Source organism: Dryobates pubescens, chromosome 31 (genome assembly GCF_014839835.1).
Source record: "Dryobates pubescens isolate bDryPub1 chromosome 31, bDryPub1.pri, whole genome shotgun sequence".
Classification (NCBI taxonomy): domain Eukaryota; kingdom Metazoa; phylum Chordata; class Aves; order Piciformes; family Picidae; genus Dryobates; species Dryobates pubescens.
The window spans coordinates 5,052,207-5,078,576 of NC_071642.1; the positions used below are offsets into that span (position 1 = coordinate 5,052,207).

At 57.5% G+C, this 26,370-nt stretch overlaps 1 protein-coding gene across 16 annotated transcripts in view; it reads left to right on the forward strand.

Annotated features, from left to right (window-relative positions):
- Positions 1 to 26,370, forward strand: part of TCF3 (transcription factor 3) — a 97,654-nt gene that overhangs the window by 29,008 nt on the left and 42,276 nt on the right. For 2 of the 16 annotated variants that reach the window (XM_054174964.1, XM_054174965.1), the window contains exon 1: positions 7,858 to 8,003. The exons of the other annotated variants lie outside the window; for them this stretch is intronic. In XM_054174964.1, coding sequence (XP_054030939.1) covers positions 7,976 to 8,003 — 28 coding nt within the window. In that variant the 5' untranslated portion in view covers positions 7,858 to 7,975. Of the gene's footprint in view, positions 1 to 7,857; positions 8,004 to 26,370 lie in introns of those variants that run through there. 16 annotated transcript variants of the gene reach the window in all.

Below are 26,370 nucleotides of genomic sequence, written 5' to 3' on the forward strand. Positions count from 1 at the left end.
AGAATGGGTTGGGTTGGAAGGGACCTGTAGCCAGGGGGAGGTTGGTCTCTTCTCCCAGGCCATCGGCACCAGAACAAGAGGGCACAGTCTCAAGCTGTGCCAGGGGAGGTTTAGGCTGGAGGTGAGGAGAAAGTTCTTCCCAGAGAGAGTTGTTGGCCATTGGGATGTGCTGCCCAGGGAGGTGGTGGAGTCCCTATCCCTGGAGGTGTTTAAGAGGGGATTGGATGTGGCACTTGGTGCCATGGTTTAGTAGTCATGAGGTGTTGGGTGACAGGTTGGACTTGATGATCCTTGAGGTCTTTTCCTACTTAATTGGTTCTGTGATTCTATGATTCTAAGATCATCCAGCTCCAAGCCCCACAAGGAGAGAAGAGGAGGAAGGAAAACATCAGCCTTGGTTACTCCTTGGCTGGAGCAGTTCTCCCTTTGGAGCTGCATCAACATCTGGGCCACAAAGGTTCAGAGCTTCAGAGTTTGGAACAAGTCATAGAGTCACAGAATGGGTTGGGTTGGAAGGGACCTGGAAGCTCATCCAGTTCTAAGCCCCTGCCATGGGCAGGGACACCTCCCACCAGCACAGCTTGCTCAAGACCTCATTCAGCCTGGCCTTCAACACCTCCAGGGAGGAGGCAGCCACAGCCTCCCTGGACAACCTGTTCCTTCTACCTGAAGTCGACTTTGTCTGGGTGCCAGGCACCTGAGGGACCTGGGGTTGTTCAGCCTGGAGAAAAGGAGGCTCAGGGGAGACCTCCTGGCTCTCTCCTTCCTAAAGGAGGTTGGAGCCAGGTGGGAGTTGGTCTCTTCTCCCAAGGAATGAGTGATAGGATGAGAGGCAACAGCCTCAAGGCTCACCAGGGGAGGGTGAGGTTGGACATTAGAAGAAACTTCTTGACTGAAAGGGTTCTCAAGGCCTGGCCCAGGCTGCTCAGGGAGGTGGTGGAATCCCCATTCCTGGAGGGATTTCAGAGAGGCAGAGCTGTGGTGCTGAGGGCCATGGCTTAGCCCCAGCCTTGGCAGAGGTAGAGGATGGTTGGACTGGAGGAGCTGAAAGGGCTTCTCCCACCAAAACCATTCTGTGGTCTCAGTGCTGCTGGGAGAAGAGCAGGTTAGGAGCTGGGGCTGGGGCCATCCCCTCACTGTCTCAGAGCTGCTTGGCCCTTTCCCCGTGGCTGGGGGCTGGATTTTTCTCCTGGTCTGAGGGAGGTTTAACCAGGGTTAAGCTCTGTAACAAGCTCAGCGCTGGGCTGCTGAGCTGAGCCTGCTCACGTGGCTCTCGGTGACCTCTTGCCTCACCTACCTGGCAAAAAAAGCCCTGAAGAATCACTTCACATCCTGATTATTTCACATCCTCTGCCTCTGGGCCTCCCTCTTTGGAGGATCACTTGGGTGCTGGGTTGGCCACAGTGCACGCAGGAGGTTGCCACAGGTTCCTGACTTTTGTTCTCCTTTCTCTTGGCCCCTCGGAGATCAGCTTCAGTCGTGAGGAGAGTTTTGTCTTGGGGCTTTTGTTGTCTTGATGCAGCTGAACCAATCTGATTGCATTTCCAGACCTGGGGAATAGAACAACAAGGCAGGAAACTCTGGTGGTTTGGGGTTGTTTTTTTCAGAAACAGGAGAATTTAAGTCACTTCCAAGTTATCCAAGGCTCCAGTTGGGAAGATCTTTCCCTTTCTCGGTTCCTGTTGTCATGAGGGCTTCTTGGCTACCATGTGCAGCACCCTGCTCCTACTCTAAGGGCTGCTGCACTTTGTGCTCCCTGCTGTGGTCAGCCTGGACCTGCAGCAAGCATGAAGTTGTCCTGGGTGCCCAAAAGAGATGGATGATGCCTTCTTCATGAGAGCTGCCAGGCCAAAGGGGCCATGCCCATCCCCCAGCATTACCTCTGGGGCAGAGACCCTCACACACACAGAGTCATAGAAAGGGTTGGGTTGGAAGGGACCTCAAAACTCATCCAGTTCCAAGCCCCTGCCTTGGGCAGGGACACCTCCCACCAGCCCAGCTTGCTCGAGGCCTCATCCAGCCTGGCCCTGAGCACCCCCAGGCAGGAGGCAGCCACAGCCTCCCTGGGCAACCTGTGCCAGTCTCTCCCCAGCCTCACTCTCAACAATTTCTTCCTCATCTCCACTCTCAATCTCCCCTCTCCCAGCTCAAAGCCATTGTTCCTCATCCTGGCACTCCCAGCCCTTGTCCCAAGTCCCTCCCCTGTGCTCCCTGTCAAGCTCCAGAGGAGCAATCTGGAGAAGAGCTCAGCCCAATTGCCTCAAAATGGCCACTTCCCTCTGCCCAGAGGAGGATGTGGTGCACTCAGTGGCTTCTCATTCTCCTCCCCAATCGCAGCATATTCTCACCATAGCTCCCACAGCCTCAGGCTGGGGCTTTGCTTTGTTTGCAGACAGCCAAAAGCACCCCAGGGCTGGGGGCTCTGTGGGTTTGATGTCCCCAGTCACCCCAGGACTGGGGAGTCTGTATGTTTGGTGTCCCTAAGCACCCCAGGGCTGGGGAGTCTGTATGTTTGGTGTCCCCAATCACCCCAGGACTGGGGAGTCTGTATGTTTGGTGTCCCCAATCACCCCAGGACTGAGGAGTCTGTAGGTTTGGTGTCCCCAAGCATCCCAGGACTGGGGGCTCTGCAGGTTTTGGTGTCCCCAAGCCCCAGGCTGCTTCTCCCCACCCAGCAGCCAGCAGGGAGGCCCTGGCCAGCAGAGCCCCTGTGCCCTGGCAGAGCCATTGTGCCCTGGCAGAGCCATTGTGCCCTGGCAGAGCCCCTGCAGCAGCAGCATTTGCCCTTCTTTGGCCATGCTGTGGGCAGGCAGTGAGTCACTGCCCCTCGGCCCCACAGTTACCCTGCTCCTGCCTGCTGTTTGTGTTGTGTAGCCAGCAGGATTATTTATAACTCAGGCCATTGTTTCAGCAAAGAGCAGGAATGACTTAGATGACTTCCTGAGATTGGAGGGCTTTGGGGTTTTGGTTTTTTTTTACCACCCCCTCAGGATTTTTTTTTTATATTATTATTTTTTTACTCTTTTTTTTTGGTGTTTTTTTTTTTTTTTGTCAAATCTGTTTTTCCTTCCAAGTATTATATTCACCAGTTGGATGCTTTCCCCCCACATCTTCCCCCTCCTGATTGTGCATTTGTGCTGCTGACAATCCCACTGCCGGTGCTGCTTCGGCTCTGAAAGCCCTCCCAGGAAGAGGCACAGAATGGCCCAGCCTGGAGGGGACCTCAGGGATCATCCCCTTCATCCCCCCTGCCATGGGCAGAGACATCTTCCACCAGCCCAGGTTGCTCCAGGCCTCATCCAGCCTGGCCTTCAACACAGCCTCCCTGGGCAGCCTGTGCCAGAGCCTCACCACCCTCACACTCAAGAGCTTCTCCCTCAGCTCCAGCATAACCCTGCTCTGCCTCAGCTCCAAACCATTCCCCCTTGCCCTGTCTCCAGACACCCTCAGGAGAAGTCCCCCTGCAGCCTTCCTGCAGGATCCCTTCAGCTCCTGGCAGGCAGCTCTGAGGTCCCCCTGGAGCCTTCTCCCCTCCAGGCTGCACAGCCCCAGCTCCCTCAGCCTGTGCTCACAGCAGAGCTGCTTCAGCCCTTGAATGATTCTTCTGGTGCCCTCTGGACCTGCTCCAACAGTGCCCTGGGAGGGCTGGGGCACTTCACCTGGCATGAGCAGCTCTCACCACCTGGAGCCAGCTTCAGGGGTGCTGGGGACCAGGGCAGAGGGCTGCACCTTTGTGCTCCAGTTCAGCCTTTTTGTCACTGAAGCTGCTGGCTGGGCCCAATCCAAAGGTCTCAGCTGAGCCTGGGGCTGCATCTTGGGCTGCTTTGGGCTGCTCGTACACAAAAGCCATTTCCATGCTGCTGGGAAGGGCACATCCAGCCCTGGGGAGGTGGCATTGGTGGGCATAGAAGAAGCAGGACTTGAGCTCCTGTCCTGGCACAAGCAGCCACTTATCATCCTGTTTGGACAGTGTTCACCCTGCATCCTGGAGCTCTCCTGGTTCCTGTCCTCCTCCTCTTTATCCTCCTGGCTGCAGTTAAATTGCTCTTGATGCTGCAAGGCCCAGCAGCCATCACTGTTCTCAGTAAGCTCTTCCCCTTCCAGTGGGTTGCCAAAGGGTGCAAAATGCAGAGAAGGGGCAGGGGATGCTTTGGTCAGCTCAGCTGATCCAAACCTTTAGGAGGGGCCTCCAGGTTGAGCTTCCTTGGGGAGCAGCACCCAGAGAGCAGCACCCCAGTGGCAGCCATCCCCAGCTGCTCCTTACCCAAGCAGCCCAGGTCCTCTTGGGGTCTTCTTGCTTGAATTTGGGGCATCAGACTCTCACTGTGGGTTTGATTTAGACAAGTTCTTCATCAGGCTGAGTGAGATGCTCTGGGTTGGAGCCTTGCTGGTGCCCATTTCCTTCTGTAGCTGCTTGTGGGCAGCGATGTAGTGAGGAGCCCCTGCGGAGAGTGTGGCTGCAGCCAGGGCCTGGGCTCAGAGCAGCTGAGGAGGAAGGAGCCTGTGATGCCTTGTGGTCAGCAGCGATCCTCTCAGTTTCTTTTAGCTCAGAGCTCAAAACTTAGTGCTCATTTATTTTGAAGTTGCTGTTTCCAGCCCAGATGCCTTCCAGAGCCTTCCTTCTCCTCTCCCTGGGGGGAAAAGCTGCCTCGGAGCCCCTCCAGCTCTGGATGCTTCCTGAGCAGGGCTGCAGGGAAGCAGTGGAAGGGGCTGGTGATGGCCTGGGCTGTCTCCTGTCCTCTCCCTTCTCAGGGCTGGCAGCAGGGAGGTGTTGCTCTCCCTGTGCTGGCTTTCCAGGAAAGCTCCACGGGGCAGCATGAAGCTGATCCAAGTGGAGCACCGCCGGCCTGGGAGTGCCGCTCGGAGGGGAACAGTTTGGAGTGGAAAACGAGTGCTGAATTGTGGCCTCTGGGGTTTCTCCATGCTCTTCAGAGCTGGTTCTGCTTTCCAGGTTTCTTGTGGTGCAGAGCACTAGGTGTGGGGCAGGAAGTGGAGGAGTGTTGATGAGGTCCCAGGCTTTGGGGAGAGCTGATGCTGTGGGAAGGGCCTGGGAATGAGGCAGCTCAGGGCACTGATGCCCAGAGCCATGAGCTCACAGCAAGCTTCTGGGGACCTCTCTAGAATGCTTGTTAGAACTGGAGATGCTTTGGAGCAGGCACTTAGCTTGGTTCATGTAAGAGCTGGTCCCAAAGCCTTCTCAGCAGGGTGATTTCAGGAGCTCCTCCATCCAAGAGGATTCCTGTGCCAGCTGCTGGGCTGCCTCCTGCTTGTTCTTGCTCCTCTGAGGTTTTCAAGCTGCTGTTTCTCTGGCTGGGGCACCCTTCTGCTGGCTGCTTCCCATCCCAGACACTTGGTTCTTTCCTCCCCTAGCTGGAATCTACAGGCTGTGATCTTCCCAGTAAAGCTGTGGTGTGATTGCTGGGAGCAGTGGCAAAAGCTGAGCCTGGATGGCAGTGAAGAATTCCACCTTGTGCCACCCACTGTGAAAGCACTGCAGCTTGGGGCCTCTGAGAGCAGGACACAGGGGCACAGAGTCACAGACTGATTTAGGTGGGAAGGGACCTTCAAAGCTCCAGTCCAACCCCATGCACTCAGCAGGGACATCCCCAACCAGAGCAGGTTGCTCACAGCCCCAAACAACCTGACCTGCAATGGTGCCAGGCATGGGGCAGCTCCAACCTCTCTGGGCAGCCTGGGCCAGGCTCTCCCCAGCCTCAGGGTCAAACATTTCTCCCTTGTCTCCACTCTCAAGCTCCCTCTTTTGGTTCCAGACCATCCCCTCTTGGCCTGTCCCAACAGGCCCTGCTCCAAAGTCTGTCCCCAGCTTTCTGCTCAGCCCTTGAAGCACTGCAAGGCCACCAGAAGGTCTCCCTGGAGCCTTCTCCTCTCCAGGCTGCCCAAGCCCAACTCTCTCAGCCTGGCCTCCCAGCCTCTTGCACCTGGGTTCCCTCTGTCTTTCTCCTCAGGACTGCTCTCCAGCCCTTCAACCCCAGTCTGGATTGCTAGCAGGGATTGCCACTGGCAAGGAGATCCAGGCTTGAGCAAGTCCTAGAGCCCCCTGCCTCTTGCAGCCCTCCTGGTTCAGCTGAGAAGCAGAGGACATCACTTCTCCCCCAGCTCACTTTGGCTTTTTGAAAGCAGGGTGGGGTTTTGGTTCTGTTTTCTTTAAATAATTCTCTTAAAAGCTTTTCCCCAAAGTAGAAAACTGAAAGATAAGAGGGAGGTTGTGGTTTGGATCAACAGTTGTAAAGACTTCTTTGAGCTCCAGTGTGCAAGGAGCTGGGGAGCACAAGTGCTTGTTGCAGGAGCTGGCTGGGGTGGTAGCTGGGGATGGGATTCATAGATTCATAGAGTGGGTTGAGTTGGAAGGGATCTTCAAGATCCACCAGTCCCAACCCCCTGCCATGGGCAGGGACACCTCCCACCAGCCCAGGCTGCTCAAGACCTCATCCAGCCTGGCCTTGAACACCTCTGGGGCAGCCACAGCCTCCCTGGGCAACCTCTTCCAGTGTCTCCCCACCCTTACTGCTAAGAGGCAGGAGAAAGTTCTTCCCAGAGAGAGTTGTCAGCCATAGGAATGTGCTGCCCAGGGAGGTGGTGGAGTCCCCATCCCTGGAGGTGTTCAAGAGGGGATTGGATGTGGCACTTGGTGCCATGGTCTAGCCATGAGGTCTGTGGAGACAGGTTGGACTTGGTGATCTTTGAGGTCTTTTCCAACCTTGGTGATTCTATGAATTTCTTCCTCATCTCCAGTTCTGATCTGCCCTCCTTAAGCCTCAATCCATCCCCTCCTGTCCTGTCACCATCACTGCTATGATCTGTGCCACTCTGTGCCACGAGAAGCTGCCTCAGCTGTGGGCTCTGCCGCTGCATCTCCAGCTCTGCCCTGCTTTCGGGCACGTCTCCTCCTCGGACAATGGCAAGGAGCAGTTGTGTTCCCTAGAGAAGCTCGGAGGTTTCACTTGTATGAAGTGCTTTGAGATCTGCAGATAAAGCAGAGTGAGACAATGAGCAGTGCCCAGGCTGTGCCAGGGAAATGCCCTGTGTCCCATGGCAGGACTGGGTGGAGATGGCTTTTGTCAGGGCTGCTCCAGAGCCACTGCTGCAGACCTGGGAGCCCTGGGAGCAGCAGGGCTGCAGCTCAGCCCTCACCCTGCCCTTCAGAAGGGTTTGTGTTGAGAGAGCATCAGGGGTCAGGGCACCACCAAGTCACACTGGGGAGGTTTTGCCCATGCTTCCATGGCCCAGGGCTCACAGAATCACAGCATGGCAGGGTTGGAAGGGACCTCTGGAGTGCATCCAGTCCAACCCTTCTGTCAAAGCAGGGGCACCTGGAGCAGCTCACACAGGAACATGTCCAGGTGGGCTTTGAATGTCTCCAGAGATGGAGACTCCAGCACCTCTCTGGGCAGCCTGCTCCAGGGCTCCACCACCCTTCAGCCACAGAAGTTCCTCTTCATGTTCAGATGCAGCTTCTGATGGGCAAGTTTGTGCCCACTGCCCCTTGGCCTGGCACTGGGCACCACTGAACAGAGCCTGGTGCCACCCTGCTGACAGCCACCCTTGAAGTATTGCTCAGCATTGATGAGATGACCCTCAGGCTGCTCTTCTCCAGCCCAAAGCCCCAGTTCTCCCAGCCTGTCTCCACCAGAGATGTTCCAGTCCCCTCACAGCATCTTTGTAGCCCTGGGAGCCAGCCTGCTCCGGAGGAGATGCTGCCGAGCTGCTCTTTGCTCTCCTCATCCACCCGCCCGGTAAGCTCAGTGCACTCCAGAAACCTCTTTAGCTTCCTCGGAACTGCCTTCCCCTGTCCTCAGAGTGACCTCCTTTCGAGTCCCCCAGACAAAGGCAGGCAGGGGTGGGCAGGGACGGAGGAACCGGGAGCTGTGCTCCTCCCCGGAGCTCCGGGCGGCGTGGGAGGAGCGCGGCGGGCTCGGACCGCTCGGCACGGGGCGGCGGGGGCTCCTCGGCGGTCATGGCATCCCAGAACAAGCTGCTTTGGGGTAGGTCTCGCTGCCAGGCGCCCGGTGAGGCTGGGACGGCGTGGCAGAGGGCAGGAGCCTGGGGCGTGAGCCAGGAGTTGGTAGCAGAGGAGTTGGGAGTTGTGCTCCCGAGGCGCTGGGAGGCAGGAGGGCTGCAGTGCCGGGCGGGATGGCTTCGGGAGCCCTCCTCCCCCACGCTCCCCAGTGCCTGCGGGGTGCTGCTGGGCAGGAGCAGAGGCTGCCGAGTCCTGCCCCGGGACACAGGAGCCTGTCTGAGGAGCGAGATGTGCGAGGGAGCTCCGCTGCTGCTGCTGCTTCCTGCCGGCCCCTGGAGCACAGGCTGGGAGAGGCAGCCACGGCCGGCGGAGGAGCTGGGCACCAGGAGGGGAGCTGGGCACCAGGAGAGGAGCTGGGCACCAGGAGAGGAGCTGCACATGAAGAGAGGAGTTGGGTACCAGGAGTGGAGCTGGGCACAAGGAGAGGAGCTGGGCACCAGGAGGGGAGCTGGGCACAAGGAGAGGAGCTGGGCACAAGGAGAGGAGCTGGGCACCACGAGAGGAGCTGCATATGAAGAGAGGAGTTGGGTACCAGGAGTGGAGCTGGGCACAGGGAGAGGAGCTGGGCACCAGGAGAGGAGGTGGGTGAGAGAAACTGGGTATGAGGGGGGGAGTTGAGTACCAGGAGTGGAGCTGGGCACAGGGAGGGGAGCTGGGTATGTAGCTGCAGGCCAGCTCCAGATCACAGTGAGAGGTTCCTGAGGGAGGTGGTGACCCATGGTGACCCGTGGTGACCTGTGGTCCCTGTGCTGTAAGCAGTAGCTGAGGTGGTTAACTGCTGTAGCTGGGTGGGTGATGTGACCTGGGTGCAGGGCTTGCTTGCCCTGCAAGGGGTTTGTGAGGTGGTTTGCATTTCCAGCAGGTTCAGAAAGGAGCTGAAGGCTTGCCCAGCTCTCTCTTGCTTTAATTGGAGTGGCTGCTGCGTGTCTGGGTTTAACTTGAGGGGAGCCAGCTGAGCTGAAGCACTGCAAAGAGTGCCTGCTTTGAAATGAGGGGGGGCAGGGACCCCTGCTCTGCTGGCAGCACCACACTCCTCCTAGTTTTAAATCAACATGGACTTGCTGAAGTGAGGCAGTAGCTGTGCGCTTCATCGTGGACAGGGTTCCCCTTGGGATGCCAGGGAGCAGCTGAGGCTTTGGAATGCTGCTGAGATAAGGGGGGAATGGGGCAGGATGGGCAAAACTCTGCAAGCTCAGAATTAGCTTCCCATGAGAGAGCTAAACCTCCGTGCCAGAGGTCATCAGAGGTAGATGTGAGCTCCTTGTGCTGCTCAGAGCACTGTGGGGAGGAGCTGGGCAGCCAGACTCTGGAGTGTGATGGATCCTGGGCACCTGGGTGGTTTACAGCTGGTTTGTTGTCCCTTTGGTTCTGTGTGGGGTTGAGGGGCTCCAGTGGAGCAGCTGTCCCCAGGTGGTTGTCCCTTCCAGCCATGTCAGGACCTCTGCTGCAGTGTCAGAAGCAAGCAGGGCTCACATCCCCTGGAAGGCAGAGGTGTGGAGCTGTGGTTTTGCAAACAGCTGAGCCTGAGATCTTCCTCTTCCTGTCCATGCTGGCCTGCCCCATCTTGGGGGCTTCTGGGGCACATTGTGCTCCAAATGGGGAACCGATTTTGGTTGGGTTTCCTGCTCTCTTACATGTTCAGCAGCCTCTGGAAAGTCCAGGGAGCCCCAGCCCTTACTCGTGATGAGTGCAGGTTGAGAAGAGCCCTTCCCCTCAGAGCAGGGAGTGCTGCAGTGCCTTGAGCCCCCTCAGGAGCCCTGTGCAGCGAGGAGCTGGTGGGAGCTTGCTCTGTGGCTGGTGTGGCCCAGGGTCCTCCCAGGAGCAGAGACTTGAGCTGCTGGCAGAGCTTTGTGTGCTGAAGGCAGTGATGGCTTTGGTCCTTCACCTTCTCCTTGTAGCACTGAGCCTAGAGGTGGCTTCTCCCCTCCATTTTTCGACAGATGTGGTTTTCTTCCAGAGTGTTGCTGGCAAATGCAGCTGCAGAGCAGCAGCTTCTCACCCTGTGTGGCTCAGCTCTCAGCATCCCAGCCAACTGGGGAGCTCCAGGTTTTAAGCCCTGTCAGACAACCAAAGCTTCTGCCTTTAGGAGTTGGGCACTGAGCAGCTCTTTGTTTAGGGAGGAAAGAAGCCCTCTGAGCTGCCTGCAGTTAAGAGAAAGCAAAGCTTAAGCAAATTATCAGAGGAACTGTTGGTCCTGGGGAGGAGAAGTGTTGCTGCTTGTCCAGACAGCAGCCCCAGAAAGCAGAACATCCTGTGGAGGAGACGCAGAAAAGATCACAGAATGGTTTGGGTCGGAAGGGACCTTGAAGATCATCCAGTTCCAACTCTCTTGCCGTGGGCAGGGACACCTCCCACTACACCAGGTTGCTCCAGGCCCCATCCAACCTGGCCTTGAGCACTGCCAGGCTTGGGACCTTCACAACCTTTCCGGGCAAGCTGCTCCGGTGCCTCAGCACCCTCAGGGGAAAGGATCCCAGAGGTCTCTTGTCCCCAGCTTGTCCCTCTGACCTGCACACTGTGCTGATGTGAGGAGCACTCAGAGGGCTCAGGTGTGTTGTGTGGAGCCAGGCTGGACACTTGTGTGGGTTTGGCCATCCTGGCCCCAACCCTTCCCAGCAGCACCACGAGCCCGGGGATGGCTCTGTGCATGCCCAGGGAAGGGTGAAGGATGTCAGTGAGTGAGGTCTTGCTCCTTAATGCTGTAACAGGCAGAAGAATCAAAGCTGCCTACAGGAGACCTTTGTGAGGCTGCCTTGGAAGTGTGCAGTGAGTTCTTCCCAGGGCCTGTTCTGTTGCTCAGCAGGAGGGATCAGAGCCAGCAGGACCAGCTCCTGCCGGCTGGCACCGAGCGATGCTGAAGCTGCACCCAGGAAATGGTTGGCAATGTGCAGGCAGGAAAGAAGGGTTGGTTGGTCCCAGAAAAGAGAGGAGCTGTGTGGCATGGTGAGTGCCATCTGCTGGCACCTCTGCCCTGGCATTGGGAGGTTTGCCCAGGGAGAGCTGAGGTGAAGGTCAGCAGCACTGGACCCCTGTGGGGCTTATGGAGGGACGGCTCCATGTGCCCATCCTGCTGTGAAGGGATGGTAAGGATGAGCTTCTTCTCCACTTGCTCAGCAGTGTCCTCATTGTCCAAGCAAGTTGCAGTACAGGAGGAGCCCAGAAGTAGGTATCTGCTGAGGCTGGCACAGCCAGGCTGGAGCTGGATGCTTCACATGGCACCTCCAGGACTGGTGAATGTGGGATGACTCCCTGCTGCCGTTGGCAGGAGCTGTGCCGCTCCCTGTTCCTGTCCCCTCTCTTCTTCTCCCATGAGCTGCCCCACACCCTGAACCAGGGGGAGAAGTTTAAAAACCCTGGCCACCCCTGGGTCCCTGTGCCAGCCTTTGGGCTGATGTCCTGCTGGGAAATGGCTGCTGGGATCTGCTTTTATGGACAGAGGGAACCCAGGTGCAAGGGGCAGAAGTTTCTTGGTGTCCTCTGGCCAAGGTGTGATGAGAAGCATGGCCTAGGAGCCTAGCTGACAGTCTGAAACCACAGTATAACCATCCCTGACTTCTACTGAGGTCAAGAGGCTGGTGAGACCTTGCCTGATGGGCTCTGCACCATCTGCCCCATACACCTTGCAGACCTTAAAACAAAGCTGATGATACAAGCTTGAGAAATGGGCCTGGGGGAGCCTCATGAAGTTTAACAAGGCCAAGTGCAAGGTCCTGCAACCAGGTTGGGGCAACCTTTGATATCAGTCCTGGCTGGGGATGAAGGGCTGGAGAGCAGGTCTGAGGAGAAGGACTTGGTAGTGCTGGGGGTGCAGAGCTGGAGCTGGTCCAGCACCAAGCTATGCCAGCCCAGCCCCAGCCCTCTCCTGGGCTGATCCCCAGCAGTGTGGGCAGCAGGGGCAGGGAGGGGACTCTGCCCCTCTGCTGTGCTCTGCTCAGAGCCCCCCCTGCAGTGCTGGGGCAGCTCTGGAATCCACAGTACAGACAGGGACCTGGTGGAGCAGGGCCAGAGGAGGCCACAGCAGTGCTGGCAGGGCTGGAAGGCCTCTGCTGGGAGGCCAGGCTGAGAGAGCTGGGCTTGGGCAGCCTGGAGAGAAGGCTCCAGGGAGACCTTCTGGTGGCCTTGCAGTGCTTGAAGGGCTGAGCAGAGAGCTGGGGCTGCAGAAGGGTGGAGGTTTGGGTCCTGGAAGTGGTGCTTCCTAGGAGCAAGTAGATGGACTAGAGGCCAGGTGAGTGCTGGTGGAATAATCGATGGCACAGTCAATCAGAGAAATATTTGGCAGAGCTCTAAGTAGGTCACATCTGTCCTTCAAATGTTCTTCAGGTAAATCTCTCTCCATGCTGGCTTGTGCTGGCCACATTCTGGAAGAGTTGGGTGCCTGGCAGGGACAGGCAGTTACCCCAAAACTCTGCACCTTGTGTCCTGCTGGGGCCTGGGTGTGCTTTAGGGGTGCCTCGGGAAGCTTGGCTTGGGTGGATGTTCAGCCTGGAGGGGAGAAGGCTCCAGGGAGACCTCAGAGCAGCCTTCCAGTACCTGAAGGGGCTCCAGGAGAGCTGGGGAGGGACTTTGAACAAAAGCCTGGAGGGACAGGACAAAGGGTGATGGCTTCCAGCTGGAAGAAGCTGGGTTCAGCTGAGACATTAGGGAGAAATTCTTCCCCCTGAGGGTGGTGAGACACTGGAACAGGTTGTCCAGGGAGGCTGTGATGGTTCCAAGGCTGGAAGTGTTCAAGGCCAGGCTGGATGAGGCCTTGAGCAACCTGTGCTGGTGGGAGGTGTCCCTGCCCATGGCAGGGGGTTGGAGCTGGATGATCTTGAAGGTCTCTTCCCATCCAGCCTATTCTCTGATTACTTTCTGATACCTACTGAAGTCTGCAGTCCTGCAGTGTCAGCGCTGGGACTGCCCCTGCAGGGGTGCTGAGTTTGGCATCTGGCTGCTTTGGGTGGCCTCTCTCTTGCCACCAGCTGGCTGCCAGGCTCAGCATGGCAGCCGTGAGCCTGCTGCACTGCTGGGGAAAGGAGAAGGCACAAAGAGGAACCTTTGCCGCAGCCACCACCGCCTCCAGGTCATTTGCAAACAAAAGCTGGAGCCGAGGGCTTGCCCCGGCAGAGGGAGGGAGGCAGGGAGGCAGCAGGCAGGGAGGGAGGCAAGCAGCAGGCAGGGAGGGAGGGAGGCAGCAGGCAGGGAGGGAGGCAGGCAGCAGGCAGGGAGGGAGGGAGGCAGCAGGCAGGGAGGGAGGGAGGCAGGCAGGGAGGGAGGGCTGCAGCAGGCAGGGAGGGCTGCAGCAGGCAGGGAGGCAGCAGGCAGGCAGGGAGGGAGGTAGGCAGGGAGGGAGGGCTGCAGCAGGCAGGGAGGCAGCAGGCAGGGAGGGAGGGAGGCAGCAGGCAGGTGCTGCTGGGAACACTTTGTTTGGGAAAGTTTTTCTCATTGTGTCGAACAATTCTTCTGAGATGATCCTTCCTGTGGGCTGAATCATCGTCTGGAGAACGTCTTGGCTCCCCCAGCCAGCCCCACGGCCCCATCCTGTGCGGGCTGGGGCATCCTGTGCTGCTGCCTCTTGGCAGCTCAGCACCCTGCAGGACTGAGGCGTTCTGGGTCGCACAGAACACTCCTGGCCGTGGGGTTGACTCAGCTTTCCTCTGCCCTTCGGGGTCTGTTTTTTCCCCTCGCCCCGAGGAGGTTTGCAGGGTGAGTGCTGCTCATTAGCGGTGGAGCGCAGCAGTCATTAGCCAGGGTGGGTCAGCAGGTCGAGGGAGGTTCTCTTTCCTTACTGGTGAGGCCACCTCTGGAGTCCTGGGTCCAGTTCTGAGCTCCCCAGTTCCACAGAGCCAGGGAACTGCTGGAGAGAGTCCAGGGAAGGCTACAGAGCTGCTGAGGGGCCTGGAGCAGCTCTGTGAGGAGCAAAGGCTGAGAGCCCTGGGGCTGAGAGCCTGGAGAAGAGCAGCCCCAGAGGGGAGCTGAGCAATGCTCAGCAAGAGCCAAAGGAGCTGTGGGGGGCAAGAGGATGGAGTGCAGCCCCTGTTAGTGGTGCCCAGGGACAGGACAAGGGGCAGTGGGCACAAACTGGAACTCAGGAAGTTTAATTTGAACAGGAGGAGAAAGTTGTTTGGTGTGAGGGTGCTGGAGGCCTGGAGCAGGCTGCCCAGAGAGGTTGTGGAGTCTCCTTGCCTGCAGAATTTCCATCTCCCCCTGGGCATTGTGCTCCTGGGCAAGCTGCTGTGGGTGCCCTGCTGGAGCAGGGGCCTTGGAGTGGATGATCTCCAGAGGTCCCTTTCAAGCCTCCACCATGCTGGGATTGTGGAATCTCTGTGAAGAGAAGACTTAGAGATGAACTCAGCCCTGTGCTCCTGTGTGTGTGCCTGGCCCCACCTCATCTCCCCACTCTTTTGGATGCAGTCTTTCATTTGTCTAATTTTTAACCACCTTTGGCCTCCCTGCCTTTGGCTATCAGCATGACACAGGGCTGGAGGGCAGGCAGGGCTCACATCTGCCTGGCTGGAAGCCTGGCCAAGCTGTGTTTGCCCTGAGATCTCTCTCCCTTGCAAACCTTGGGATGGTTTTTTGGGGGGCAGGTTATCATCAAACTGCCTTTTTGGGGGGGGGGGGTTGGTTGGTTGATTTGGTTTGGGGTTGGGGGTTTTTCCCCTCTGGTTTCTTGCTTGGAACACAAGGAGGGGAAGATTTTTGCTGCCTAGCACAAGGACAGGCAGCCTGGAATTTGATTTTACATTGCAAATGAAAGAGGAGTTGGAAAGATGCAAATCAGGGAGGAAATGGAGGGTGGTGGTGGTGAGGGAAGTGTGTGGGGGGTGTGTGTGTGCCTATTCCATGCAAATCACACAAGTGCTGTGAAACCCAAAAGGGCAGTTCCTGGTGTCTCAGGGGTCCCTTCAGGAGCTGACCTGTTGGGTTTCATCCCTGGCTGGCATCTGACTTGCAAGGTTGCTGATCCTAGAAGCACTCAGAAACCCTGTAGGCACTCACAGAATCACAGAATGGGTTGGGTTGGAAGGGACCTTAAAGACCATCCAGCTCCAAGCCCCTGCCATGGGCAGGGAAACCTCCCACCAGCACAGCTTGCTCAGGGCCTCATCCAGCCTGGCCTTGAACACCTCCAGGCAGAGGACATCCACAGCCTCCCTGGGCAACCTGTGCCAGGCTCTCCCCACCCTCACTCTCAAGAATTCCCTCCTCATCTCCAGTCTCACTCTCCCCTCTCCCAGCTCAAAGCCATTGTTCCTCCTCCTGGCACTCTCAGCCCTTGTCCAGAGTCCCTCCCCAGCTCTCCTGGAGCCCCTTCAGGTACTGGAAGGCTGCTCTGAGGTCTCCCTGGAGCCTTCTCTTCCCCAGGCTGAACAGCCCCAACTCTCCCAGCCTGTCCCCACAGGAGAGGTTCTGCAGCCCTCTGATCCTCTCTGTGGCCTCCTCTGGAGCCTCTCCAGCAGCTCCAGGTCCTTCCTGTGCTGGGGGCCCCAGAGCTGGAGGCAGTGCTGCAGGTGGGGTCTGAGCAGAGCAGAGCAGAGGGGCAGAATCCCCTCCCTGTGCTGCTACTCTCCCTGCTCTGGCTGCAGCTCAGCACTCAGCTGGCTCTGGGCTGCCAGGGACCAGTGCTGGCTCCTGGGGACTTTGTCACCAACTGACACCCCCAAGGCCTTCTCCTCAGGGCTGTTCTCAGCCACTCCTTGCCCAGCCTGGATCTGTGCTGGAGATTGCCCTGAGCCAGCTGCAGGAACCTTGCCCTTGGCCTTGTTGAACTCCTTGTGGTCCCACCTCTGCAGCCTGTCCAAGTCCCTCTGGCTGGATCCCTTCCCTCCAGTGTGTCAACAGCACCACACAGCTTGGTGTCTTCTCAGACTTGCTGAGGTTGCAAGTTCCTTGTGGGCTTCAAGCTGGATGCTCCTGAGTGGCAGGAGGCTGCTCGTCAGGTCAGTGATGCAGCTCCTCATAGCTCCCTGTATTTAACATGTAGTTAAGAGAATTAAACATTGACATTGCTCTCCTGGAAACAGCAGCATGCTGGCAGCCTCCAAGGGAGGGCTGGGCTGAAGGATTGCTGGAGAGGTGACAGTGGGACGTGGCTGGTGTCCAGTGCTGTGTTTCTCTGCAGGGAGATTTGGCAGCCCTCAGGTGCAGCCTGGGGCTGTTCCTCAGTCTGCTGGCACAAAGCACTTCAGGGAGGGCTTATCCTCCATGAAAGAGAGGTCCCACAGTGGTCAGATCTGAGGCACCTCCTTGTTCTTCTGCAGGAGTAAGGTTGACATGAGCTGCACCAGCAGCTGTAAGTGGCTCATGGAAGCACAGAATGGTTTGGGCAGGAAAAGCCTTCTGAGATCATCCAGTCCAACACCAGCCCAACCCCACCATGGCCCCAAGTGCCATGGCCACACATCTCTTGAACACCTCCAGGGCTGGGGACTCCACCACCTCCCTGGGCAGCCTCTGCCAGTCCCTGACCACTCTGGCAGCAAAGAAATGTTTCCTTCTCTCCAACCTAACCCTCCCCTGGCACAATTTGAGGCCATTTGCTCTCCTTCTGTCACCTGATCCTGGGGAGCAGAGCCCAAGCCCCACCTCCCTGCAGCCTCTTCTCATCTCCATTGTGGGCTCATCCCCAGAGCTTGGGGCAACCTCTTGTGCTCCTTCCACCCTCCCTGGTCCCTGCAGCCCTGTGTTGTGCCATGGTGCAGTGGGGCACAGGGCTGCCCCATGGTGTGTCCATTGCCATCTGCAGGGAGGGCACAGCACCACCCGGATGCGAGGGGGTGGCAGAGGAGGGACCTCTGTGGCACCTGCCATGGCTCTGACTCAGAGCAGTGTTTGTCTTGGTCCAGTCCCCTGCACTTTCATCCCTTAGACCTTCCTTGGCTTCCTGCTTTTGGCAGAGCCTGGCAGGGCTGCTGGCCTTGGCTGGAGGCTGGGGACAAGGGACTTGGCTCATCCTGGAGAGGCTGAGGGCATGGTGGGGCTGTCCCTCAGGCTGGTGACCTTTGGGAGGCGCAGCCTGCTCGGGCCCTGTGCTCTCCTCCGTCCCCTTTCGTGCTGCTGCTTTGTGCTGGTGTTTGGTCATCGCTCAGCCTTTGTTTTTACAGCTGGGGGAAGTGTTTTGAGCTTTCAAGTTTATTTTCTTCCCTCTGGTTGTCGTCACAGGTTTGTTTTCTTTCTCCCTGTGGCATCTTGCTGGCTTTCCACGGGCTGGGAGGTAGGAACCATCCCTGCCCTCCATGCCTTTCACCAGAGGGAGCAGGTTCCCTGCCTGTGCTTGGGAGGCCCCATGGCCTCCAGACCTTCTCTTGGCCTCTCCAACTTTTTGTTAGCTTAATAAATCCTGCCCAGTTGGGCCTCCAGGAGAGGACCTCTTTGGACAACCTGGTCCAGTGCCTCACAGCTCCACAGATTGCACTGGGTGGGAAGGGAGCCTCCAAGGGCATCTTGGCCAACCCCCTGCAGGCAGCAGGGACAGCTCCAGCCAGAGACACAGCCAGGCTGAGCCTGAAGGTCTCCAGGGATGGGACCTTAACCACCTCCCTGGGCAGCCTGTTCCAGTGTCTCCCCAGCCTCACAGTGCAGAACTTCCTCCTGATGTCCAACCTATCTCTGCCCTGCTCCACTTTCAAACCATTGCCCCTCAGCCTATCCCCACAGCCCCTTCTGAGCAGTCCCTCCCCAGCCTGCCTGCAGCTCCCCTGCAGATACTAAAATGCAGCTCTGAGGTCTCCCCTCACTGCCCTCCTGGGGAAGAATTTCTTCCTGTCTCATATCAATCTATCTTCTTCCAGAGCAGATTGAGACTGGAGATTAGGGAGAAAAATCTTGACAGTGAGGGTGGGGAGAGCCTGGCACAGGTTGCCCAGGGAGGCTGTGGCTGCCTCCTGCCTGGAGGCGTTCAAGGCCAGGCTGGATGAGGCCTTGAGCAAGCTGTGCTGGTGGGAGGTGTCCCTGCCCATGGCAGGGGGTTGGAGCTGGGTGACCCTTAAGGTCCCTTCCAACCCAAGGCAGTTGGGGTGTCCCTGTCCCTAGAAGTGTTCAAAATCCTTGGAGATGTGGCACTGAGGGGCAGGGTTTAGTGGTGACCTGGCAATGCTGAGTGAACCCTGGGACTCCATGGTCTTCTAGCTCCAACCTCAATGCCTCCCTGATTGTGTCCTGGAATTCCTGTTGGGTTTTCTTTCCCAACCCCTCCTCACCCCTCTGCTGGATGCTGTTTTGAGCACTTAGTTGTCTCTTCTGCTGCATTTCTGGGATCTCACTCCAGCACACCCCCCATAAACCTACCTTGGAGCCAGCCCCATCCTTTGGGAGCAGTTGCAGACCCCCATGGGCTGTGACCTTGGAGGGAAGCAGTGTCCTGACCCACAGCAGGAGCTGGGACAGCAGCTTCAGTTGGGAACTCCACCTGCATCATCTCCCAGACCCTCTTCCAAGAGAGCAGCAGGGACTAAAGTACCCCTTGGGCCCTTTTCCCCCCTCTTTCTGTTTTGGTTTTTATTTAGTGTGTTGGCTGTGGATCTAATTTCTCTCCTTACTCATTCCTCATCCAAAGCCAGCAGGCAATGGATCATTTTTCCCCTGCTCCCATTTTTCCTCCCCCCCCCCAGCCCCAAACCTTTCCCAAAGCCCAGCTCTGAGTGTGGATTGTGCAGAAACTGCTGAACCAGAACATGGTGCAGGAGATGCCAGAGCAGATGCTGAGCAGGGGAATTAATGATCACCAAAGTGGTGGCATCAGCTTTTTTTATGTGAAAAATTATCCCTGAGTGGGCGTTTGGGGAGGGGGGAGGCAGCAGGCAGAGCTTCCCTGGGGTGGGGGTGTGGGGTGCTCTGTGTCTTGCCTCAGAATTCTAGGTGCATTCATCAGCAGAGAGAGAAAGAGGCAGAGTCTGCCCCAGAAATCCTTAGGGATCTGTGTTAGCAGGCTCTGAGGTGACCTGGTTGTGCAGTTGTGTGTGTCCCTGCTTCAGCTGCCTGAGCTGAGAGAGCTTGGAGCAGCCTTGCAGTACCTGCAGGGGCTTCAGCGGCGCTGGGGAAGGAGTTTTGACAAGGGCTGGGAGTGCCAGGACCCAGTGCTCTGTGTGGGCAGAGCAGGGGCTGGCACCAAAGCCATGCTCCCTGCCAAGCCATGTCCCAGTGCTGTGCTGGGATCAGGAGGTGCAGGGCTACAAAACACCTTGGGGCTCAAGGCTGGCTCAGGAGCCAGGCAGATTTTGGGGCTCTGTTCTCCCAACAAAAACAGGACCTGGAGCTGCTGGAGTGAGTCCAGTGGAGGCCACAAAGATGATCAGAGGGCTGGAGGACCTCCCCCATGGGGACAGGTTGGGAGAGTTGGGGCTGTTCAGCCTGGAGAAGAGAAGGCTCCAGGGAGACCTCAGAGCAGCCTTCCAGGACCTGAAGGGGCTCCAGGAGAGCTGGGAAGGGACTTGTGACAAGGGCTGGGAGTGCCAGGCTGAGGGACAATGGCTTTGAGCTGGGAGAGGAGAGATTGAGAGTGGAGATGAGGAAGAAATTGTTGAGAGTGAGGGTGGGGAGAGCCTGGCACAGGCTGCCCAGGGAGGCTGTGGCTGCCTCCTGCCTGGAGGTGTTGAAGGCCAGGCTGGATGAAGCCTTGAGCAAGCTGTGCTGGTTGGAGGTGTCCCTGCCCATGGCAGGGGGTTGGAACTGGATGGTCTTTAGGGTGCCTTCCAACCCAACCCCACCAGCAGAGCAGCAGGGTGGTCAGGGCATGAAGCCAGCGGTGCTCAAGTCAGAGCCACCAAAATTCTGTCTCTGCAGGCAGCAGAGCAGCTGAGCCTTGCTGTCTTGGCCAGCCAGCCCTGCTCCAGCCTCACACATCAAGGCAGTGAGGGGATCACAGAATCATTTAGGTTAGAAACACCCTTAAAGTCATCACATCCAACCCTTACCCCAGCACTGCCAGGGCACCAACCAACCCTGGCCCTCAGCACCACATCTCCACAGCCTGGAAATCCCTCTAGGGATGGGGACTCCCCCACTGCCCTGGGCAGCCTGGGCTGGGGCTTGACAACCCTTTTGGGGAAGAAATTGTTCCTCATGTCCAAGATAAAGCCCCCCTGGGGTAACCTGAGGCTGTTTCCTCTTGTCCTATCATTTGTTCCTAGGGAGCAGAGCCCAACCCCAACCTCCCTGCAGTCTCTCAGGGAGCTGCAGAGAGCAAGGAGGTCTCCCTCAGCCTCCTCTGCTCCACATTAACCATGCCCCAGCTCCCTCAGCTGCTCCTCCCCAGCCCTCTTCTCCAGCCCCTTCCCCAGCTTGGTTGCCCTTCTCTGGACCTGCTCCAGCCCCTCAATGTCCTTCTTGGAGTGAAGGTCCTAAAACTCACCCCCATGCTGGAGGTGCAGCCTCAGCAGTGCCCAGCTCAGAGGGCGGCTCCCTGCCCTGCTCCTGCTGCCCACACCGGGATGAGGCAGAGCTCCCCAGCCTGGGACAGGGGCTCCTGGTCTGCCCCACCAGCCAGCTCCTCCAGGCTGGCAGCGCAGGGGGGACTCCTGTGCTGCTCCCCAGGTGCTGGGCACTGGCAGGTCTGGGGGCTCTTTGTTTGGTTTTGGTTTCCCCCCTCCCCCCCTCTTGTTGTTGTTGTTGTTGTCGAATTGTTTGGTGGAGCTCCGGGAAGGGGAAGTTGCTCACATTGTGTCGTCCCCTCCGCAATCCACGTCCTGTAAACAGCTCCCGGCTGCCTTCCATCCACAGCTGTTTTTTCCTACCGGGGGTGGATGGGGCTGGTAAATAAACAGGAGCTGCTTGCAGCCCCTCCCTGCAGCCTGGCAGGAGCTCTGCTGCACCCAGGGCCCTTTCCTGCGGGGTGCTGGGGGAGCTTTTGTCTTGGGGTTTGGGTTTTTTTTCCCTTTTCCTTCACCCAGCCCCGGTGTGAGGGTCTGGGGAGCTGCCTCCTGCCAGGAAAAACAACTCTGCTGCTTTGCCTGGGACTAAAGCTAATTACTAGTCGACTAATTTTATTGATTTCAAATCCCTTTTAGCAGAGATTTTGCTGTGGGGCTGATCGCCAGAGCGATTAGGAGACAAAGCTGCTTAATTTGGAAGTGTTTATCAAGCAGCCTTCTGTCACCTCTGTTTGAAATCAAATTATGGTGGCACTGGTGGCTCTGCCATCCCACCTCCAGCAGGGGCTGTGCTGCTTCTCCCAGGGCAGGCTGGTGGCTGGCAGGGGTTAAGTGGATCCATGAGATGCTCACCCAGGCTGCCCAGAGAGCTGGGAGCTGCCCCGGCCCTGGCACCAGGGCAGGTCAGGTTGTTTGGGGCTCTGAGCAGCCTGCTCTGGGTGGGGATGTCCCTGCTGGCTGCAGGGGGTTGGACTTGGGTGAGCTTTGAAGGTTCCTTCCCACCCAAACCATTCCATGATTCCATACCACAAGTGTGGGGGGTTGCTGGCTGCAGGGTTTTTGTTCCCTACTGCCACCACGTCCTCGTCCTGCTCCAGCCCTGCCCAGCTGGATTTGCCACCCAGCTTTCAAAGCTGTGCTGAATCACAGAATGGTTCTGGTTGGAAGAGACCTTTCAGACCATCAAGTCCAACCCTTAACCCAGCACTTCCAAGACAACTCCTAAATCTCATCCCTCAGCAGCACACCTCCACAGATGTTGTAGGAATGGAGACCCCTCCACCACCCTGGGCAAGCCAAGTCCAGAGCTTCCCTCTTTAGGAGAAGAAATTGCTCCTCATGTCCACCCTGAACCTCCCCTGGTGCCACTTGAGGCCATTTCCCCTTGTCCTGTCGCTCGTTCCTCAGGAGTTCTCCATGGCAGCTGCAGCTGCTCCCAAACCTTGTCCAGCCACATGAAGGGCTTGGCCTAAATATTTTTAATAGACTTTAAATAAAACAAAGCCTGGCCCAGCCTTGGTGCTGGGGATCAGATTAGGGAGGGCACTTGGATGCTGGCAGATTGCAGAGGCAGGGGCGGCCTGGGGGAGGGAAGCGCTCAGCCCAGCTCAGCCCCAGCTCAAGCAGGCAGCACCCCCAGCACTGTCCCCACTGTCACTCATGGAGCTGCTGTGAAGGTCCCCTTGCTGCATCCTCCTCCTGAGCTGGACACCTTCACAGCTGCACAGGTTGCACTGGGTTGGAAGGGAACCTCCAAGGGCATCCTGGCTAACCCCCTGCAGGCAGCAGGGACAGCTCCAGCCAGAGCAGGCTGCACAGGGACACAGCCAGGCTGAGCCTGAATGTCTTCAGGGATGGGGCCTCAGCCACCTCCCTGGGCAACCTGTACCAGTATCTCCCCACCCTCACTGTGCAGAACATTCTCCTGATGTCCAAGCAAATATCCCCTGCTTGAACTTCAAATCATTGGTGGAGTCACCATCCCTGGAGGTGCTCGAGAGGGGCCTGGACGTGGCACTTGGTGCCATGGTTTAGTAGTCATGAGGTGTTGGGTGACAGGTTGGACTTGATGATCTTTGAGGTCTTTTCCAACCTTATTGATTCTATGATTCTGTGTTTGTCCCTCACTACAGCTCCTTCTGAACAGTCCCTCCCCAGCCTTTGAGCCATTTGAGGCTGCTGGGCCAGCACAGCTTGCAGCAGGGAGTGTTCTCCTCCAGGCATTGCTTGGTGCAGGATTTCAGAGCAAAACCTTTGGATCTTGCAGCACAAATGGTGGCTGAGAGGTCTCAGGTCCTGCTCTGCATCTGTGCCTGTCCTCCTGGTCCCGGGGCATGGCTGCACAGCCCGTGAGCTTTGCTCACAAAACAATCATTAGGGATTGAGCTTGATCTGGAAGACCTTGGCCTGAATGCAGAGGTCACATATTGGGGTGTTCTTCCCTGCCATGTCTGGATGGGCAGAGCAGGGGCTGGCACCAAAGCCATGCTCCCTGCCAAGCCATGTCCCAGTGCTGTGCTGGGATCAGGAGGTGCAGGGCTACAAAACACCTTGGGGCTCACAGCTGGTTCAGGTCCAGGCAGATTTTGCAGCTCAGTGCACCCAACAAAAGACCTGGAGCTGCTGAGTGAGTCCAGGGGAGGCCACAAAGCTTATCAGAACCTCCCCCCATGGGGACAGGCTGGGAGAGTTGGGGCTGTTCAGCCTGGAGAGGAAAAGGCTCCAGGGAGACCTCAGGGCAACCTTCCAGGACCTGAATGGGCTCCAGGAGAGCTGGGGAGGGACTTTGGACAAGAGCTGGGAGTAACAGGACAAGAGACAATGGCTTTGAGCTGGGAGACAGAAGACTGAGAATGGAGATGAGGAAGAAATTGTTGAGGGTGAGGGTGGGGAGAGCCTGGCACAGGCTGCCCAGGGAGGCTGTGGATGCCTCCTGCCTGGAGGTGCTCAAGGCCAGGCTGGATGAGGCCTTGAGCAACCTGGGCTGGTTTGAGGTGTCCCTGCCCATGGCAGGGACTTGGAACTGGATGGTCTTGAAGGTCCCTTGCAATCTGTACCATGCTGTGAATCTCTGGATCCATGAACCCAGGGCAGCTTCTCTTGCTGTGGCATTTGCAGCTCCAGGAACCCTGTGGGCGAGGCCTGGAAGCCACAGAACCAGGAACTGAGCAGCAGAGACCATAAGTGGCTGCTGGGCTGTGGGGATGGGGCAGAAAACCTCACACCTTCCTTAAAGCCTTTCCTGGGTGAAGAGTTGTGTGTTTAAGGTGGCTGAGGAACCTGGGAGGGTGAGGAACCTCCTGGCCCCCTGTGTCCGGTCGGTCGCCTGCAGCCTTTGCCTGCAGCTCATCGGCAGGAGAAGGGTTTGGAGGTTTTGAGCTGAGGCTAAACGTGGCCAAAGTATTTTTATCCACACTGAGAGCTTAGGATGGTTCTTGTCTATCAGCTCCTCAGAGCTGCAGCAGAGAAATTGTAAGGGGGGGGGGGGGGGGGGAAGCAGCAGCAGCAGCCTGTCTTGACAGCTACATCTTATTCTATTAGTGTGTTTTAATTAGAACATGAGCAAGAAATGTGCCATGAATATTCATGCTGAGGGTTATTAAAATGCACAATTAATCTGTAGGCTTTTTAATAACTGTATTAAGGGAGAGAGGAGGTTGCTCCTCTTTTGGGCTTGTCTGAATTGGGAAGTGTGCCTTAGCTTGGGTGGTTGGCAAATGGGTTTGTTTTAATGGGAGGTTGGCTCCCAGCAGCTGTGAGCACACCTGGGCTGTCCAGAGCTCCACACACCCTGTGCTGGAAGAGCCTTGGAATTGCTGCAGCCAAGTGCTCAGGAGCTGGGATGTGCCAGGATGAAGCTGCTGTGTGCAAATGTAGCTCAGCTCCCTGCCACCTGAGCTGGGACACAGCTTGGCTGGGGGCTGCCTTGGCAGTCTTGTTGCCCAGGACTGTGTATGTGAGCACAGGAAATTCACAGGATCAGAGAATTGTTTGGGTTGGAAAAGCCCTCTGAGAGCATCCAGTCCAACACCAACCCAGCCCCACCGTGGTCCCCAAACCATGGCCCCAAGGGCCATGGCCACACACTTCTTGAACACCTCCAGGGACGGGGACTCCACCACCTCCCTGGGCAGCCTCTGCCAGTCCCTGACCACTCTGGCAGCAAAGAAATGTTTCCTCCTCTCCAACCTAACCCTCCTCTGGCACATTTCAGGCTATTTGCTCTCCTTCAATCACCTGATCCTGGGGAGCAGAGCCCAGCCCCCACCTCCCCACAGCCTCCTCTCAGGGAGCTGTAGAGAGCAATGAGGTCTCCTTCAGCCATGCCCAGGATCTCATCCTGCCTGGAATCTCCATCTCACCCAGGGGTCAGTCTCACCAAGGACAGCCCAGCAGCACATCTGCAGTGCCTGTAGGCAGCAAACATGTCACCAAGTGTCCCAGTGCTCTTCTAACCACCCCCTGGGCACAGAAGGGAGGGGTGCTGGGGTGCCTTTGGGTGAGCACTAGCACAGAGCCCAAGTATGGAGATGCCTCAGCAGCATCCTCCTCAGCCCAGGCTTTCCTGCCTTTCCTGCTCCTTCCTCTTCCCCCATGTGGGTTGAGCCTGGCTGCTCGATGCCAGGGGGTGCCCACTGGGAAGAGTGGGCTCCAAGGGCACCAAGAGCAAGTGGCACAGGGTGGGGAAGGGGTGAGGAGGTTTGTTGGAGGCAACATCTTTGCCTCTATGGCGTGAGGGGAGCGGAGCCCTGCTGGTGGGGGCTTGGCAGGGGATGTTTGCTGCCAAATTTTAGATCCTTGACTTGGATAGGAAGGGAGGGAAGGGCAGGCTGGCATTGAGTGCAGGACAGGTGCCAGAAATGGAAAGCAGGCAGTCTGTTTTTTCCTGGCTTCATCCCAGAAATCCTGGGATTCTTAAAGCACCTGCGGGCTGAAGCCGGGGGATGTTTGCCGGCACCTTCCATGGTGCTGACTGCAGCTCAAGGAAGGTGTGAGACCTTTTTTTCCAGCAGGTGTTGGCCAGCAGGCAGGTCCCACTGCAGTCTGCTGGCATGGGCACCTTGGCAGGCAGCTGAGCCTCTGGGGACACTTCCAGAGCCAGGAGCTGCTCTCTGGGAGCTCTATCGCCTGGCTTCACCGCAGCACTTGGTGCCCACATGAACACCAGTGCCTGAAGGGAAAGGAGGGCTTTGGGGTTCCACAGAATCCCTGAATCCCAGCATGGTGGGGTTGGAAGGGACCTCTGGAGATCATCCAGTCAGCCCCCCTGCCAAAGCAGGGCACCCACAGCAGTTTGCCCAGGAGCACAATGGCCAGGGGGATTGGAAGCTCTCCACGCCAGGAGACTCCACAACCTCTCTGGGCAGCCTGCTCCAGGCCTCCAGCAGCCTCACACCAAACAACTTTCTCCTCCTGCTCAGGTGGAACCTTCTGGGTTCCAGCTTGTGCCCATTGCCCCTTGCCCTGTCCCTGGGCACCACTGTCAAGAGTCTGGCCCCAGCCTCCTGACACTCAGCACTTGCTGAGCATTGCTCAGCCCCCCTCTGGGGCTGCTCTTCTCCAGGCTCCACAGCCCCAGGGGCTCTCACTCAGCCTTTCCTCAGCTGATCTGCAGAGGTCCCTCCCCACCCCCACCACGCAGGGATTCTGTGCAGGGCCCAGAACTGCCAAGGATGTCTGAGGCTGCAGTTCCTGCTCCTGTCTTCTCCTTGACCACGGGGGAGCTTGCAAAAGTCCCCTGCAAGCAGAGTGAAGGGCAGGAGCTGCTGTGCCTGGTGCTGAGCGCTGGGCTTTGCAGGGTTGTGCAGCTGAAAACTGCTTCGGAAAAGCAGCAGCAAAGCAAAAGTTTATTCTAGGAAGTGGGAGGTGGGAGAATTGGCAGCAATTCTCCCCAGTATCCAAGGTATTATTAGAGGCTTATCCCTGCTCTGCACAGTAATCACATTGGAAATTTTTGATTAGAAAACAAAATCTAAATGAGAA